The following is a 16,570-nucleotide window of genomic DNA, read 5'->3' on the forward strand; positions in this document are numbered from 1 at the left end:
TATGGGGTACCCTTCAAAACTAGGTGAAATGATTAATTCAGCACTGGCAGAATTGAAAAAGCAGCATAGCTTATAAAACTAAATCACTTTTTTTTTCCCTTGTCAGAAATTTATCCCAAGGAAACAAGAAATATTAATGAAGTCTCTGACTGTGTCTTTCAGTAACTTGATATTTGAGAAACTCATTTCTGCAGTTCCACCTTATGCCAATTTGCTTTGCTTCCTTTCCAGTCACTAGGGGTATATTTAATAAGCACAAACATAAATCATTCACCACATATGAGGTAATTATTTATGGAAAAATCTGCATATTTTCTTTTTCTCTGGATTTAGGTGAATTGGAAAAAGGCTTCTTATCAATCGCTGCCAAATTAATCTAGAATTACTATTTAAAATAGTTGGGTGTTTGTTCAAAATCCTCAGGCAAAAATTCTGATTTAAATTTATCTTGGCAGAATCAGGCCCCTTAATCTTCCACTTGCAGCAAATGAAAAGCTGCAAATAAGGAGAGAAAAGAAGTCCCTATTTAAAACAAGCTGAGATTTTAATTGATCCCTTCAATAAATGCTATCAATGAATGAGTATTAGAAGGAGTGTGAGGCTGATGGATACCGATGTGAATGTCTGTATAATATCAGCTGTCATTTACATGCCCAAGGACAACTTCTAGAATTGCATATGAAGAAGGGAAGAGGAATGGAATAAAGACGAGATGATAATAACCTCACAACTCTGTAAGGATTTATCACTGTTGTGAAAAATATTTTCTATATCAAAGTTCCTGTATGACAATTTTCTCTTATTTAAATAATTTACTCATTTTACAGATTCTTCATACATATTTAGATTTTTCATTCATTTTTGTTTAATATCAACTTGCCACTCCTAGATGGCATTGCAGGGAGATGATCTTAGGAAGGGGCTTGAGCTCTACAGTGTGAGGAAAATCTTGATTGCTACTAATGTCATTTTATACCACTGAAAGGTGGGCAGGCCTTGACAAAACTCAGTCTCTGATTCAAAACTAGGGCATGGCTGCCCATATTATCCATGAATATAATCTTAATGCTCTCGTACAACCAGTCTGACAAAGCTTTGACTCTAAACTGTAGATATGATTAAGCTTTCTGAGGGAGTCTCAGGAGACCAGGCAGTTTGCCTCTGCCAAAGGCAGATACCATTAGCCCCCTGTCCTTCTTGAGAGTCAATGAATTATCTTCCTCTAGATGAAATATTTCCAGTGATAAAAAGCCCATAGTTTACTTTTGAAATGAGTATGACGGGAATAATTAGGGAAGAATAAAAAATACAAAAGCAATGTAGTCCGGCTGTAACACAGATCACATTTGGCAGCCATAATAATTTGATTAACAAAGAAAAAAAATAGGAAGACAGGGAGTCATTTAAAACCTCCCTCTGGTTTCTTGTGCCAGTAGACACCTTGCCTGACCCCTGCAATGTTCCACAGGGCATAAATCTTATGTCATATTTGTAAGTCCTGTGTGGGTGTTTCACACATCCAGGGTCTTATAGACACATGGTGAGTTTAGGTACAGACAACTGACCTGAAGCCCAGCCAACTCCTTTATCTGTGAGCTGAATTTGTCCTCAGGCTTCCCTGACTGCCGTGCCTGGCTCTCCTTGGGCTGCAATGGCAAGCTCCACTGCAAGCTGGCACAGGGACACCTAACACAGTCATCTCCACTTGGATATTGCACTCTGTAAACGACTTCCTGCGCTTTGGCAGATGAGTCAGGTGACATCACATGACAAGAAAAAGAAAACATTCATGAGTAGCTGAATGGATTTCTTGTGTCACACACATGCAGTCACATTTGCATATATCAGACCCTCATTAGCAGATCTTGCCATGCATTAAGGTTCTTATTCTTACAAAAAGCACATCCTTCTGAAGTTGTCTGATTTATTCTGAATTTCTGACATGCAGGAAGGTGATATGTCTCATCTGAATTCACTGGAATCTGCCTTTTAGCCAGTTTAAGTGAGTCATTAAGAATCCAACAACAATCTTATCCTGTTGAAGACTACAATCTTTAACTGTGCTAAAATAAATTCTCATTAATAAGAGTTTCCCATATCACCAGATAGGCATAATAAATGTTCAAGTTAAAAATGTAATTAAAAATTTAAAATATGATAATACCTGAGATATATATTTCTTCTTTTCTTCCAGTCTTTCTTTCTTTCCTAAAATATTCCATTTTTCCCTTTTTTCCCCCTCTATCTTACTATGATGTTATTATTTGTAAAGTATTTGTAGGGGCTCTGAAGAGAGTTGAAGTGCTGCCTTTTGATTTATTCCACCTCAGTCAAACCAATATGGCATCAAACACTATCCTTCTACTTTGTAGATGCAAAAGAAAACATCACCTCTAGTAAGAATCAATTGAGTAGAACCTTTAGAAAAGCCAAAGAACTCTAGAATCTGTGGTTTATATCTTCATCTCTTTGCATTTTGTCTAAACGAGGAACATGGAGAGAAGCTTAAGGAAGCCTACTTACTGTTTGACATGCACTGATTTATGCCATTGAGTCCTACCTACTTTTCAATTAACTTTTATGTTTCATAGTTTCACTCTATAGTTTAAAAAATAGGTGGGAAATGTGGTAAAATCAGATCTCTAATTCTTTCCATTGAGGGGAAACTGCTGAAAAAAAAAAAAAAAAAGGCTGTTTTGGAGGGGTTTATGATGTACAATTTCATTTGAAGCCATATGAAGAATTCTCAGTGTTCTCGTGTGGGTCCGCAGAGAGGCTGAAAAGAAGGGGTTGAGGAAAAAGGAGAGTTACATATGAATTTTTGACATTTTAGAAGCCTGAGTTCAGTCTGGAATTTTGTGTGAAACTTATAGCAAGGCATTGCACTCTGAAAGGAAGCACTGTTTTAGCTGGAGACTTAACCAAAGCTTCAAACACAGTCAGTTCCTACTGATGGTTTAAGGAGATTTTAGGGTGAATCAGCTTACTTTGGCCACGTGCCCAGAGCAGATTTTACCCTTGCTGGCATGCTTAAGGCTTCAGCTGACTTCACAAAAACCTTTGGGTAAAAGTGTGTAGATTCCATGTCCCACTTTGTCTGAGGTTGACTACAGAGCTTCATTCTTCCTAATCAAAACTTTGAGTGGAACTTGATTCCTGGGAGAACCTGCATTCACATTTGCTCCCAGAACTGACTTAAATTTCTCTTTTTAAAGGTCTGTTACCACAGCCTTTACTGATGGATTATTAATATTATACTCAATATTCCAATGACTCTCCATCATAAAAATACTTCCCTTGACACAACTTGTAATGTTCTCTGTTCCTGTGCACTGATTGCCTCCTGTGAGGGCCCAACAAGCAGAATACATTGGGAAAATTTACGGGTAATCTTGGCCTCACATGCTGGCCTGGGAAATGCAAAATTTCAGCAACTCAGATATTTCTGCTTAGTAGAAAAGGATCTTGTAAAATAATGATCAAATCACACAATAATATTCTTTTTTAGTATGCAATTATACTGTTAATATGTATTTTAGGAATTAAATTCATTATTTGCTCATAGGGTAAAGGATGTCTCTAGCTGGATGCCAAAGAAACATCGTTTCTCCACAGTATGAGCCTGATGCAAGAGAGCTTCTTTGAGATCTTTGACGTGCAGATACTTGATCAGTTCCTATAGCTGTTGGAAATACTTGAGTGTGACTGTGGAAACTGTAGATGGGAAGAGATTTCAGTGGGAGGAAAGAGTTTTTTCCTTTATTTCCACAGTAAAAAGTGGACAGGAAAACATGCCCTGGGGGAACATAGCCTAAATTGGGTTATTCATTATCTCAGCTGGCATTTCTGAATCCTTGGCCTATCTTCCACCTAGCTTGGATAAAACCTTTCTCCCCATCAGCAAGGACGTCTCTGATTAGCATAAAAGAAAAATCACTGTACCCTTTTTTTGCTGAAAATGTAAAAGTACTTTATTTAAAAAGTAAAATAAATCACAATTATACTAATGACAAGTAGGAAACATCCAGAAACAAGGTGGGGGCTTGGTTGGTTTATTAAGAGTAATTTCTCAACCACTTTAACTTTCACCTTAAAATTATTAAAAAATATGCAAATATTTTCTTTCTCTTTGATAATTTGTGCATAGGAACATCACTGTCTCAGAATAAAGATCCTGGGGGATTGTTACTACTGTGTGTCAGGGCTCCCAGAACCTCGCCAGGACCATGCACACTGCTGTGTTGAAATGGGGCTCAGCATGATCAAAACTATCAGGTAATGCCTTTTTCTCCCCCTGTTTCATTGTTTCTGGAAGCGTTCTGATCTTACCTGAGAATGCTATCACTAGACAAGTATTTATTCTGTTGGTTCAAAAATCTCAGCATTACCACTGTGAAAAGGACATGACTTTTGTAATCCATGTAATGCATGGGAACAGTTACTGAAATGATTTTATTAACCTGTGCTACTTCAGAGATGTAACACAATAGCTATGTGTGCAACTGAGAGGTTTCACAGTTCTTGACAGTTCTCACTTTGTACTGTTGTCAATTTCAAGAGGAGACTGAAGAGGAGTCTGAATTTCTTTCTATAATCCCTTTTAAACAACAATATAAACACAAAATAGACCGCTTTGGCTTTCCTTTAGCTTGGAAACTAGCTCATAGACAAACTCGTAAGTACTGAGATTTTCCAGATGAACAAATTTTACCTGGTAAATTAGGTTCTTGCTTAAATTCACAAGCACTGGAAGTGTTTTAATGAAGGAATGTGTTCCCATCATGTAAATATAATTATGTTGCTCTTAGATTATTGTATTTTGATGTAATTACAATTAATAATAATGATGTTTCAGCAGCCTGTGGGTAGAGCTTGTCCAATGAGTTACCATGACATTGGCTGACGTCTAATACACCAAAAGAGGTTTTGTCCATCTTTTTGAAACTTATGGGGTTTTAATGATGTAAGGTATCAATAAAAAAATACTGAGTTTCTCATATTCAAATACATTTTGTGTTGCTATCTTCCCTAAAATAGTGTTGCCTAACACAAGCATTCTTGCCTTTTCCCTGGATATTTTGCTGTCCAATCTCTTTGTCTGTTTCTTTTCCAGACCTCTTTGCCCCTTTTATCTGGGTCTGTCTCATGACATACAGCAGACAGTTAATGCACACTGTAGCCACATTACGAGCTCTTAATAGAGAAAGAATTTGACTAAAATTAATTAATGGAAAATGTAACTGAATAATGATTATGCAACAGTGATATCTAAGAAGGCTGGATTCAATTATCACAGGCTAAATGTTTAACAAAGTAATCAATACTTTGCTTCTGGAATCCCCACAGTGAAAGTGAAACATGAATTAGAAAACACAGAGATGAAAAATAACCTACCAGCATTGTTAAATATTTTTGGATACATACTTCTAATCTTTTGCATTTCCTTGGTAACACCACCTGCAGACAACCCATTTTAAGCCATTTTTCTTCTAAGACAGTAAATTTCTCTCCATCTCCTTACACAAGTGGAAGTCTGTAACACCCCATGCCCTTCAATGAACAGGGTCTTGAAGGCAGTAATCCAGTACAAATGGTGCTCTATTTTTAGTATCTTAAATGACAGCTACAGTCAGTTGGAGCCGTGACACCAGAGTCCATCAAGACTTGGGTCATCCATCGCAGACCAATTCAGTTCAGATTGCCTCCAATTAATTTGATAATCCCAGTATCTGATTTTCTGTCTATGCAATGAGGATGATTCTTCCCCTAGGCTCTTCTGTTCAGAGTGTAGGAGCCTTATGTTGCTTATCTTAATGTGTGTTTTAACAGTTCACAGGGAGGACCAATCCTGCCATGGAATATTATAAATTCTTCTGCGCACATTTTTAAGAGAATTTGGAGTTATCTACAGTCCATTAACTAGAATTAAAGAAGTAAATCTCTCTCACAGTTAAGATGAAAAAAAAAAATCCTCTTTATAAAAGTGAGGTTTTTATAACATTGGTCCCCACAAAATTTTACCATATTTAAAACACGATGGAAATGATATTTTGATGACTAGAAATTTTTTTCTCTTCATCAGAAGATTTCAGAAAATAAATATTTTTTAAGTTTCAAATAATAGGGAGATGATCCAAGTTATGGGAAACCATCGTTCAGATTTGAGAGCTGCATTGAAGCTATACAGACAAACATTTCTCTCCATTGAGAACAGGTGGTTGGTAATGTTGTACTGATCAGTACAACTCTTCTGCCAAGGCAGCGACCAAAAAACTCCTGTGATCTCAGGATACCACTACTCAATACTCCTTCTACTGTCTTTGATGACTCCATAGTCAAAGGGAATAGAACAAGAATGTCAAATCCATTCATTATCCAATATGCAAAATAAATCTACATGGATAGATTGTATCACAAGGGATTTCTGAGTGTTTTCATACAACTTGTATCCATACAGCTAAATTGTTAATTTATTGTTAATTAAATGTCTACAACTTGATTTTAAGCTTGAGTCTTGCAGCTCCACAATTCTTTTTGCAGATGAATGGAACTGTTCAGAACTCAACAAAATAATTCAAGATCATTATTTTCTCTGTAATGTTTTTTCACATCACCATACTTTGTTAAAATCTCATAAAAGAAGCACTATTGTTATTATTCCAATCTGTCTCCTTGTTCTTTGCTCCCTTAACTGTTGAAAACAATTGATGGGCATCTTTTAACCACAGGAAGATTCCATGGAATCTGATATTTACTCCAAAGTAAGGCAGTTTTGCTCCACCACCTTTGGGCAGGAAAGAAAATGCTTACTCCATCTGCGCTCAAAACCCAAGGACCGGTAAATTCCATTTAGCTGGAGCTGAAAATGTGAATTAAAGTAAAAAGGACAAGTTCTTCACAAGGATTTCTTTTATTCAATTTTATCTTTTCACATGCAGCAATAATTGTGCTTAATTTTATTGTATCAATGCCTGTATGTACTGACTGTTGATGGAAATGGGATTCCAGTGGAATTTTTAGTCACCAGATTATAATGTTTCATTTTAACAATTATCACCCAAGCTAAGTGGTTGTCAGGGATAACATCACCTTCTCAAATGTCCTTATTCATAAAAAATCTCTGTGACTGGGAGTAGAGGGGAAGGGAGATTGTGAGACTCAGTTCCTCAAGGACTCTCTTTCATAGTGTAATGATGGAAATGGCACAATATATTTAACAGTGGAAATTCAAACAAACTTTGTGCTGGTATATATGTTTAGTAAATCAAGGAGTCCTGAATTGTTTCATTTGTTGGATCATTTCCGACTGAAAACCATCTGAAAGGGTAACTATTATGACAGAATAAATGGTCCCAGTATCCAATATAGGCTAAACTCCAGACATTAGATAACAGCTTGTCCTCATTAAAAGTCTGTAATTAAGTACTAATATTAAGGCAAATTCTTGAGAGAGAGAGAAAAAAGGAAAACTAAAAAAACCCACACAAAACCTACAACCAAAAATACCTCAGCTATTTCAGAAGACTGACTGCCCTGGCAGGTTTCCTACTTTTAGCATGAAAAAAGTGCTTTTATCATCTGTTGAGTATTAACAAAAATCATGAAGTGACCAATTCTTGTTAAAGAAGTTACTCAGGCAGTAAAAGAAACATAAATTGCTTTCATATTCTATTATTAATAAATTATTTTATTATATAATTATATATTCATATAATTCATCCAGCTCTGGATTCCTTCCACAGATTATTTCTCCTATGATCTACAAGGCTCTGCCTATGATGCAGTGAGCTCTGATTCACAGAAGAGAGGATGTTTTCCGAAACCCAAAAACTAAGGCTTAACTTCATTTCTGTGTGGTGGTGGAAAGGGATTTTGTGACATATTTACAAGTTCAGCCAGCACTTTTTAGACAGTTCTAAGATTGAACACAAGTTTCTCACTGAGACTTGATCATACTTTGACCTCCACATGTTCATTTCAGCCACTGACTCTGAATGGAGAACACATCAGGATAGTTTTTCTTTCCCTGTTTTTGCTGTTGGATGATGTTAACTAAACCAGGTAGAGATGAATGGGTTTATGTAATTCTGCAACTTCTTTCCTTTGAATGCACAAAAAACCAAGATCCAATTAAAATCATTGAATGTTTTTATCTCTGACTAGACTGAAATGAGATGAATGGGAAGAATAACACCAGTCACAGTTACTTCATCCTGGATAAGATATCAAAGCACTTGTGATGCAAAGAGGACTTTATAGATCATCAATAATGCATCTTCCTGCATGCATTTTGTTAACGTGTCTGCAGAAATCCTGTAAAGTAGTTGAAGAAAATACATTTTTTTTTAATTAGAAGCTCCATTGACAGTTGAATAAATTTAAGAGAGAGAAGAACTAGATGTGGAATACCTGAGCTCTCCTAATTTTTTATCTCTATATTTTTTATCTATTATATGCTATTATTTCTGAGAATTTTTCTGAATAAGCTAGAACTACCATTATTGATTATGGTGATCAGGGCTTTGTTATTTCAGACTTTGTTTTTCCTATACCTGTATATAAACAAGACCTCCTAAACTACGTGGTAGTCTGGCTGCTAGGGAGTTGGATTTGACAATGATTAAGTCCCCTTCTTTGCATATTCAGAAATCCTTTTCAACCCATATCACTCCCAATTTTTTAATAAAAAGAATAATTGTAATTCCATTACTTTTTACAGGCTAACAAATCACCTCGCTTTTAAACCTTTCAGTCTTTGCAGAGAAATGTTTAAATAAAGTAAACCATTTATTCTTTGTTCAATTTAATATCTTAACAATAAAACTTTTATGAAGATTATTGTTTCTACAACATGTTCTCAACAGTTCTGCTTTCAGTCTTGTGTCACAAATAATAAAGTAATTGAGTGAGATTAGATCACTCTTGTTCTTTGATTCATGTCCTGGACAGGGCTGTTTAAATATATTTCAGACTGTCTGTGACTTCATACCATTAGGTCCCCTCCTGCAATTATTTTCCCACCTATCAACACAGGAACACACTGCTGTGCATGACAAGAGGAGGATGCAAAGACAAAGCCCTCCATGTGCACAAGCACTGCAGCAGACAGAGAAACAGAATGTCCCTCAGCCAAAAGGTGCAGGCAGGAAGCCAAATCCACTCTGTCTGCCGATGAAGAGCTGAGATCAAATATCACCTGAGTGGCACATAAAGAGTTGCTGTGAGACTGTGAAAGACAGATAAGGCAAGGGGGAGAGGACCTTGACTAGTGTCTGCAGTGCACTGCAGGAGGTGGTGTGGACAGCACAGCTGCGTGAGGTTTTGGACAAATCCAAACATCCTGTGTGGCTGATGGAGGAGGCCAAAGCCTCCTCAGGCCACCACCACATTTTTACGGCAAAGGAAAAGTTAAAACCAGCAATCCTTAGTGAACACACTAGAAATAGAGGGGCACATTGCTCAGTTGCACCCTCATTTGTACCTGGTCTCTCCAGTGATACTTGTGTGTGTTGGTTTTTATGTAAGATACAAATGCAATACCACAATTTACAGTATTCAGAATTAATGAACTAGACTAGACTAGAAGAATACGGTATTTTAATTGGACAGGGCCTACAGCGACCATCTAGTCCAACTGCCTGACAATTCAAGGTCACGTAAATTAAAGCATGTTAAGGGTATTGTCCAAATACCTTACAATCATGAGCTTGGGGCATCAATCACCTCAATAGAGAGCCTGTTTCTTTGTTTGGCCACAGCCATGGTAAAGAAATGTTCCCTAATGTCCAGACTGAACCTTCACTGACGTAGCTTTGAGTTATTCCCGTGCATCCAATCACTGGATCCCAGGGAGGAGGGCTCAGCATCTCGCTCTCCCCTTCCCCTCCTCAGGAAGCTGTTAGAGAGCAATGAGGTCACACCTCAGCCTCCTCTTTTCTAAACTAGACAGACCTGTTACCATCAGTTGCTCATCACAGGACATGACAGCTGGTAAAATAGAAATGAAATTGGTAAAATAGCATGTGTTTCCATATATGTGTAGAGAAAGATTACATAAATATAGGCTATTAAAACCTTTTATTAAACTTAAGCCCTTCTTATTAAATGCATTTTTCAATGAAAAGCTTTTCGCTCAATTATTCTTCTAGATAAAATTATCTTTTATTTCAAGATAAGAGAATCAGATGTAAAAGGAGAAATAATTACCTTAGTCTGAACAAAAGGAAAAGGCAAACTGGGAAAACAATCATGTGAGGAGTTGCGTAATAATTCCTCTGACAGTTATGAGTGTCAGTTTAGATATTTTGTAGCATATAAAAATTCTTCAAAATAGATTAAAATCTCAGTGGACTCACTTCTATTAGCTGCTCCCACAACACTTAAAGTGTTTTAGTGTGGAGGAGTTGTTGCATATCCCATCTTCCAGAGACAGGTAATTGTTTAATTTTGATATTTCAAACCTTTTGCTTGCATGCAATGAAGAAATTTGTAAATGAAAACTATAAGCTCTAAATTTAAGAACACAAATAAATCCCTTCTCAAAACTCCTTTTTTATTATTTTATGATTAACTATTTAAAACCTTTTTCTCTTAGATATTTGAAATATGTTGGCTTCCTGATGTGATGAACAGGTCTTGTAGGCAAACTGCTGCACTGAGACTTATCATATGCCTGCCTTTCTCCAAGTTTTCATAATATGAAGGGAAATAAAGATTAATTTCTTATTTTCAGTTTTTCACGTTTTTGTGCAACTAGTTTCTCTCCATTTTATAACTCTTGGTTTGTTGTTTTGGTTTTTTTTTTTTTCCCTTACGAACTGAGCTGATGCTCAGTTGCAAAAATGAAAGCTCAAGTATTGAATGCAGTGAGCAATTTACCCTTTTCTCCTCTACAGAGGATCTGTCAAGGTCATTGCTGAGGCATCTGAGGCAGGGTAGTTAACTTGAGAGCAGTGAAATAGAGCTGTTTATTCTTTGCCTGCTCTGTGGTGTGGTCTTGCTGTGTTTCTATTGACTTCAGTGACTGCAGAGATAAAGCCCTTTACAGAGACACAGCAGGTTTGTAGACCAGCAGAAGCAATGTGCTTTTCCTATCCTGACCACACTATTTAAAGATTAATGAACACAAGGTCTAATAGTATTTCTGCTGCAAACCGTTATTGTCACAAAAACAGAACTGGAAAAGCAGTCTCTCAACAAATATTCTCATGTGTGTTTATTTTTGAGAGGTGAACTGATCTTCAGCACCCCACTGAATGGACAAAACTGATTTTAAACTCACGTGGTCTTCATTATATTCTGGCCAAATCTAATGAAAATAATCATTTGACAAAAAGTAACTCTGAAGAATCCCAATCAATAAAATAATATTTTTTTAAAAAATTGAAAATTAGTAAAGAATACACAAGAATATAAATGAATAGACAGGCTTGATGAAAATAGTTCCTGTTCCTGAAGCATCCATGTGGTTCCTGACTTCCATACTCTTCCAACAGTTCCATACTGTTCCTGAACCTTTTATAATTCCCAGCTAAAGCACTCAATAAGTCCAACAAAATACTTTCACTTAGACATTTTTTTCTCTCTCCATTTTTCTCTTTCTATCTGATTGGAATAATAAGTGTGCCACTGAGCCAGGTATGCAATTAAGTGCTTAATGATAACATGGCTTTTAGAAAAATTTTATCACTACCTCTACCTTTTCTATTTAGAAAGTCCCATCTTCATTTTACAGTCTAGACTGCACTTTACAGCTAATTGACATTGTATTTTACGTCATACCCTTTTCAAAATGGAATGGGAAATTGTGGCATATATTTTCATAACTCTGGTCTTTTTTCTTTCTTTGTGTGTTTTGTTTAACAGATATGTCAGATCAAGAACAAAGCATGACATTGACATGAGAATAGGGATTCATTCTGGGTCGGTTCTGTGTGGAGTGCTGGGCCTCAGAAAGTGGCAGTTTGATGTCTGGTCCTGGGACGTGGATATTGCAAACAAACTTGAGTCAGGTGGAATTCCTGGGTAAGGCAAAGTGTATTTCCCACAGTCAGAAAACATTGCCAGCACATTGCATTGGTAACCTTGCCAAAAGATTAACTTACATCATTTCATCAACTATGACCTTTTTTTTGCTATTTTGCAGTTGGCAAGGATTAGTGAGGCTATAGCTAAAAAAGGTAGAAATGATCAGACTGTAGAGCCATTTGAAAAGACAAGACAAAAGTCTTAATCTTTCTTTGTCAGCCTTGATTTTCTGGAAAAGATCAATTTTTGTTTTCAGCCTGCATTATCCTCAGAGGTAGCCCAAATTTCCCAGTTAGGTGTTTACCATTCATGAAATTTCCCAGGCTTCATTTTCTCACCTTTTTCATTCAAATGATACTATGAGGCACAAAGCTATAATTTGTTTTAATTCGTAATGCACGAAATGTGGGAAGAATTATGTGTTCATAGGTCAATATGTTAATAACAAGTTGTTATGAACAGCAGGCTCTCTAGGAAGTTTTTTAAATAATTCGATGCTTTAGTAGATATTCTGAGATATTTATCTTAGCCTGTCTATACATGAAATGTATGGTTTTTCACAAAAAAAATCCCATTTTTTTCTATGTCTGAGTGTCTGATCTGACTGATTCACCTGAAAGTTGAATGTTGTTTCTGCCTGATATGGCTTATATATCCTGCTTGTTTGGAAGCTACAAATCCTAAATTTTAACTAACAGTAGTGATTGCAGGAATCTTCTGTTAACTTTCAGTTCCACCTGCCAATGATGAAAGATGTAGAAAAGATCACCTAGACAATTCCAATTTTAGCTGTGGAATTTAGAGGCAATAGCAGCAGACATCTTTATGTGGAAAAAAGTCTAAGTGGTGCTGTCACCTTGAATGACAGAGATTTTAAGTCATCAAAACTGAGTCATGTGCTGTCTTCCCTACACACACATCAGGATCTGTCAGAGCTGTCATGTTCCCAGGAAACTGGAAGGAAATTTGCTTCATATATTGCAAATGCAGGCTTGTTCCACAGTCTCACATAGTAAACCTTTATTCTAATATATATTCTTGGAATTAGCAGAAAATGAAATTCTCCATGCTCTGAGAACAACTTCTGTACTCTGTATATGTCACCCGTGTATAATATTTCAGAAAAAAAGGTCATTGCCTGCTGCTTATCCCACGGGATAGCCCCAGATGACTAAGAGGATGCTTTGTTCACATGAGTAAATTGATCAACTAAGTTTCACCATCCACACCTGCAGAAAACAGAGTCTAAAAGTCAGGAAAAAAGTCTAGTGCTGTTAATGTGTGCAAGTTGTATGGCTATTAATGAAGAACCCAGAAAATGCACAGCCTTGCTGTAGATAAAATGCCTGGCAGGTTTTCAGCCTGTCAGAGTGATTTCCTGGGTATCAGTGTGCCAGCAGAACAAAGCCTTTATGTGACAGCAATGAACCAAGTCCCTCAGAACAGTGATTTACATCAGAGCTTCCTAGTGTGCAGAGCAGATTTAATAGAGCAGTTAAGTTCATTTCAGCCTCTCCTTACTTCTCACTGCCACCAGCATTCAAATCCCTCTACTTTTTGTAAGACTGAGATCATTCCCATTCCTAGAGCAGCTTCACCAGGAAAGCTACCCTGGAATTATGAGCAGTCCTGCTCTCATGCTGTAAAACAAGAGCAAAGATGAACTGCAGCTTTTTCCTGAGGGCATAGTGAAGAGAGGCAGCTGAGGATGGGAAACATCCTTTCACCCAGTCTAAGAGCAGGAAAAAAGGGGCTCAGCTCTTTCCTTCAATGCCTGCATGTCCCCATGAGCCCCCATGAGCATGGGTGATGCAGGGTCAGATTGCACCTGGTAGAAGGAGCATAAGCCAACAGCCCAGCTGCCCTGGGAGAAGGCAGTTAGGAGCACTGAGAAAAAAAATCGTAATTTCCAGTTTCCTGAAAATAAAAAGTGTGTCCACAACATCTGAGAAGGAAACTTTGTAAGATCCTACAGTATTATTTCAGTGACATTCTTCTGCCAGGATCCCATTTTCTATTGGTCTTTATTTAGTGTATGTAGGTATTAGTCTCTAGTACTGAATTGCATAAATCCTAGGTTATAATTAATTTTCAGTGATGTCTCAATGGCAGGTATCATCTAACACTGTGGACCTGATATGCTTCCAGGAGTAGGTCAGCAATACTTTTTGACTTCAATACTCAGGTTCCCAGTGTAGTGTATTTGTATAAAATTAAAAGATATCTCTCCACATTTTAGTGCTTTTAAGCAAGCAGTACAAAAGGTGAAACTAGAAAATGCTTATAATCTGCCAACTATTTTTTAATATTTGGCCCATTTAAGGATGTTACAATAATAGCTATCTCCACACTCTTCTTAAAGCTGTTATCATATCCATCATAAAATCCATATTTCAGGGCTTTATTACTCAACCTTCTTAAATTATATTAGTTGAATCTAAAGTGAGAGATAGTCACCTTGGCAACTAGTGTTTCACTTTATTTATTTTTTTTTCTTTAGTTTTAGGTTAGTACTTTACTTAAATCAATTTAGCCTATTTGGATTTCTTAGACCTAGGAAGCACATCATCTTTCTGAGAGGTCATATGCTTTGCTGTTTAAGTCCAGGCCAAAAGTTGCTTATATTTGAGAAACATTTTTACTAGGTTTTATCATGAGTTTTACTGATTTTTCACTACAAAATACTACTAATCTCTGCAATCATTATAACAGCATGACTTTAGAAAGAGAAAGTTTTACAAAACCTGGGAAGAGGCAGGGAAGTTGAGACAGCTTAAAAATGGCTGGGATACAATTTTTTGACCTTTTAATTAGATGTTGGTATTTAATGCTCCACAGGGACAGTTTGCCAGGTTTTGATACTCCTGGGCACTTCAAACTGCTTTAATACAACCAGCACTTCATTTTCTAGCAAAGCATACACATTGTATATGCCCTTACATTCTTTTATTCCATCAAAGTATTATGCAATTCAATTTTGCATTGGCATCCTTTGAACTGCAGAAGGAAGTTCCCAAGGGGCATGCTAGGACCATTTCCTTCACAGGAGGAAGCCAAACTGTGGTGCCTGAGAAAAGCAACTTAGCATGTGTAATCAAGAAAGGATCAATAATTTTAGCTCACTCTGAATATGAGGAATCTGTATGCAAGTCTGTCTTTCAGAAAGTGACATACACTCAAAGTTTAAAAAATCAGCTGGTTTAAAGACTCACTACAACTATTTGCTTGGATTAGATAAATGCCTAATGAACAACTCTCACTACATTCAGGATGCTGCATTCTACAGTGTGGCATAGCTGTCCATAGTGGTGTGTTCTAGAGCTGTCTGCAATTTTCCTACATGCAGGAACTTGAGCATTCCTTAAAAATAGTTTAGCTGGAACACATCCGGATTCCTATCATACCATTGCAAAATTTGAGTTCTTTTGCATGTGATCTCTTAGATTCAACTTCACTTTGGCCAAAGCTTATTGAACTCGTTGCTTAGTCTTAATGTAAATGAATACGTTGCTTGCCTTTGCATAGTTCCCCTATTTCCCTAATTCACTTCAGGTGCAATCAGACCACTAATTTCAAATGTTTAAGCTACCTCAGGAAACTGAGGGAAATTAAAGACCTTCACATGAACTGCTCTAATGCCTACCGTTTATTTTTCTTTCAACATACTTCCCTGAAATACAATTTTCTTTCACTCAGAATAGCATTTTACTAGGAAAGGTCTCCCATTAAACTATTAACTATGAGCAAAGGTATCAGGTGTGAATGTCAAAACATTTTTCCTGTGACAGGACTCTGTGCATTAATCACATCTTATTGGTGTAAACATGTCTTGAGATTACTTGACCACAAATAAAGCTCATGTTTTTAAATGCATTATTTAATTTTCATTGTTTGCAATAGAAAACCTTGTATTTATCCATTATGTTAAACAATATACAGAGTTCAAAGCCTCCTTCTAACCTAGCTATAGTAGAGCACAATCAGTAGTCGCTACTACTTATTTCATTTATGCAGGAGGATTCACATCTCCAAAGCCACTCTGGACTGCCTGAATGGGGATTATAAAGTTGAAGAAGGGCATGGCAAAGAGCGCAATGAATTCCTGAGGAAACATAACATTGAGACTTATTTAATTAAGCAACCTGAGGAGAGTCTGTTGACTTTACCTGAAGATATTGTGAAAGAGGCTGTCAGCTCCTCTGACAGGAGAAACAGTGGAGCTACATTTACCGAAGGTTCCTGGAGCCCTGAACTTCCATTTGATAACATAGTGGGGAAACAAAACGTAAGTCAAACTTCCTTTAATGTCATTGAGATGAATGCATGATTGAGTGCACTTCAATAATGGAGGCCTCAGAGGACACAAATTCATCTTTAACCTTTATTCTAATGTGAACTGTAACAGCAGAGGATTGAACAAATTGTTTCAAGGCAGGAAAAATCATGTATATAAACTGGGAAAATGCCACTGAAGCAGAGATTTTGGGTTCATTGTTTTTTATTCTTTTTCCCAACTGAAATTAAATACTACACAGCTTAGTTT

General features: G+C 36.8%; 1 protein-coding gene across 1 annotated transcript in view; it reads left to right on the forward strand.

The window, feature by feature from the left end:
• ADCY8 (adenylate cyclase 8) overlaps positions 1-16,570 on the forward strand; it is a 119,197-nt gene that overhangs the window by 60,136 nt on the left and 42,491 nt on the right. Inside the window, exons 5-7 of the mRNA XM_066175869.1 lie at positions 4,148-4,275; positions 11,866-12,024; positions 16,042-16,312. Of these exons, the coding sequence (XP_066031966.1) occupies positions 4,148-4,275; positions 11,866-12,024; positions 16,042-16,312 (558 nt within the window). The remainder of the gene's footprint in view (positions 1-4,147; positions 4,276-11,865; positions 12,025-16,041; positions 16,313-16,570) is intronic.

This window comes from Chamaea fasciata, unplaced genomic scaffold (assembly GCF_029207755.1).
Source record: "Chamaea fasciata isolate MVZ Bird 193981 ecotype frontalis unplaced genomic scaffold, bChaFas1.0.hap1 SCAF_1, whole genome shotgun sequence".
Taxonomy (NCBI): domain Eukaryota; kingdom Metazoa; phylum Chordata; class Aves; order Passeriformes; family Sylviidae; genus Chamaea; species Chamaea fasciata.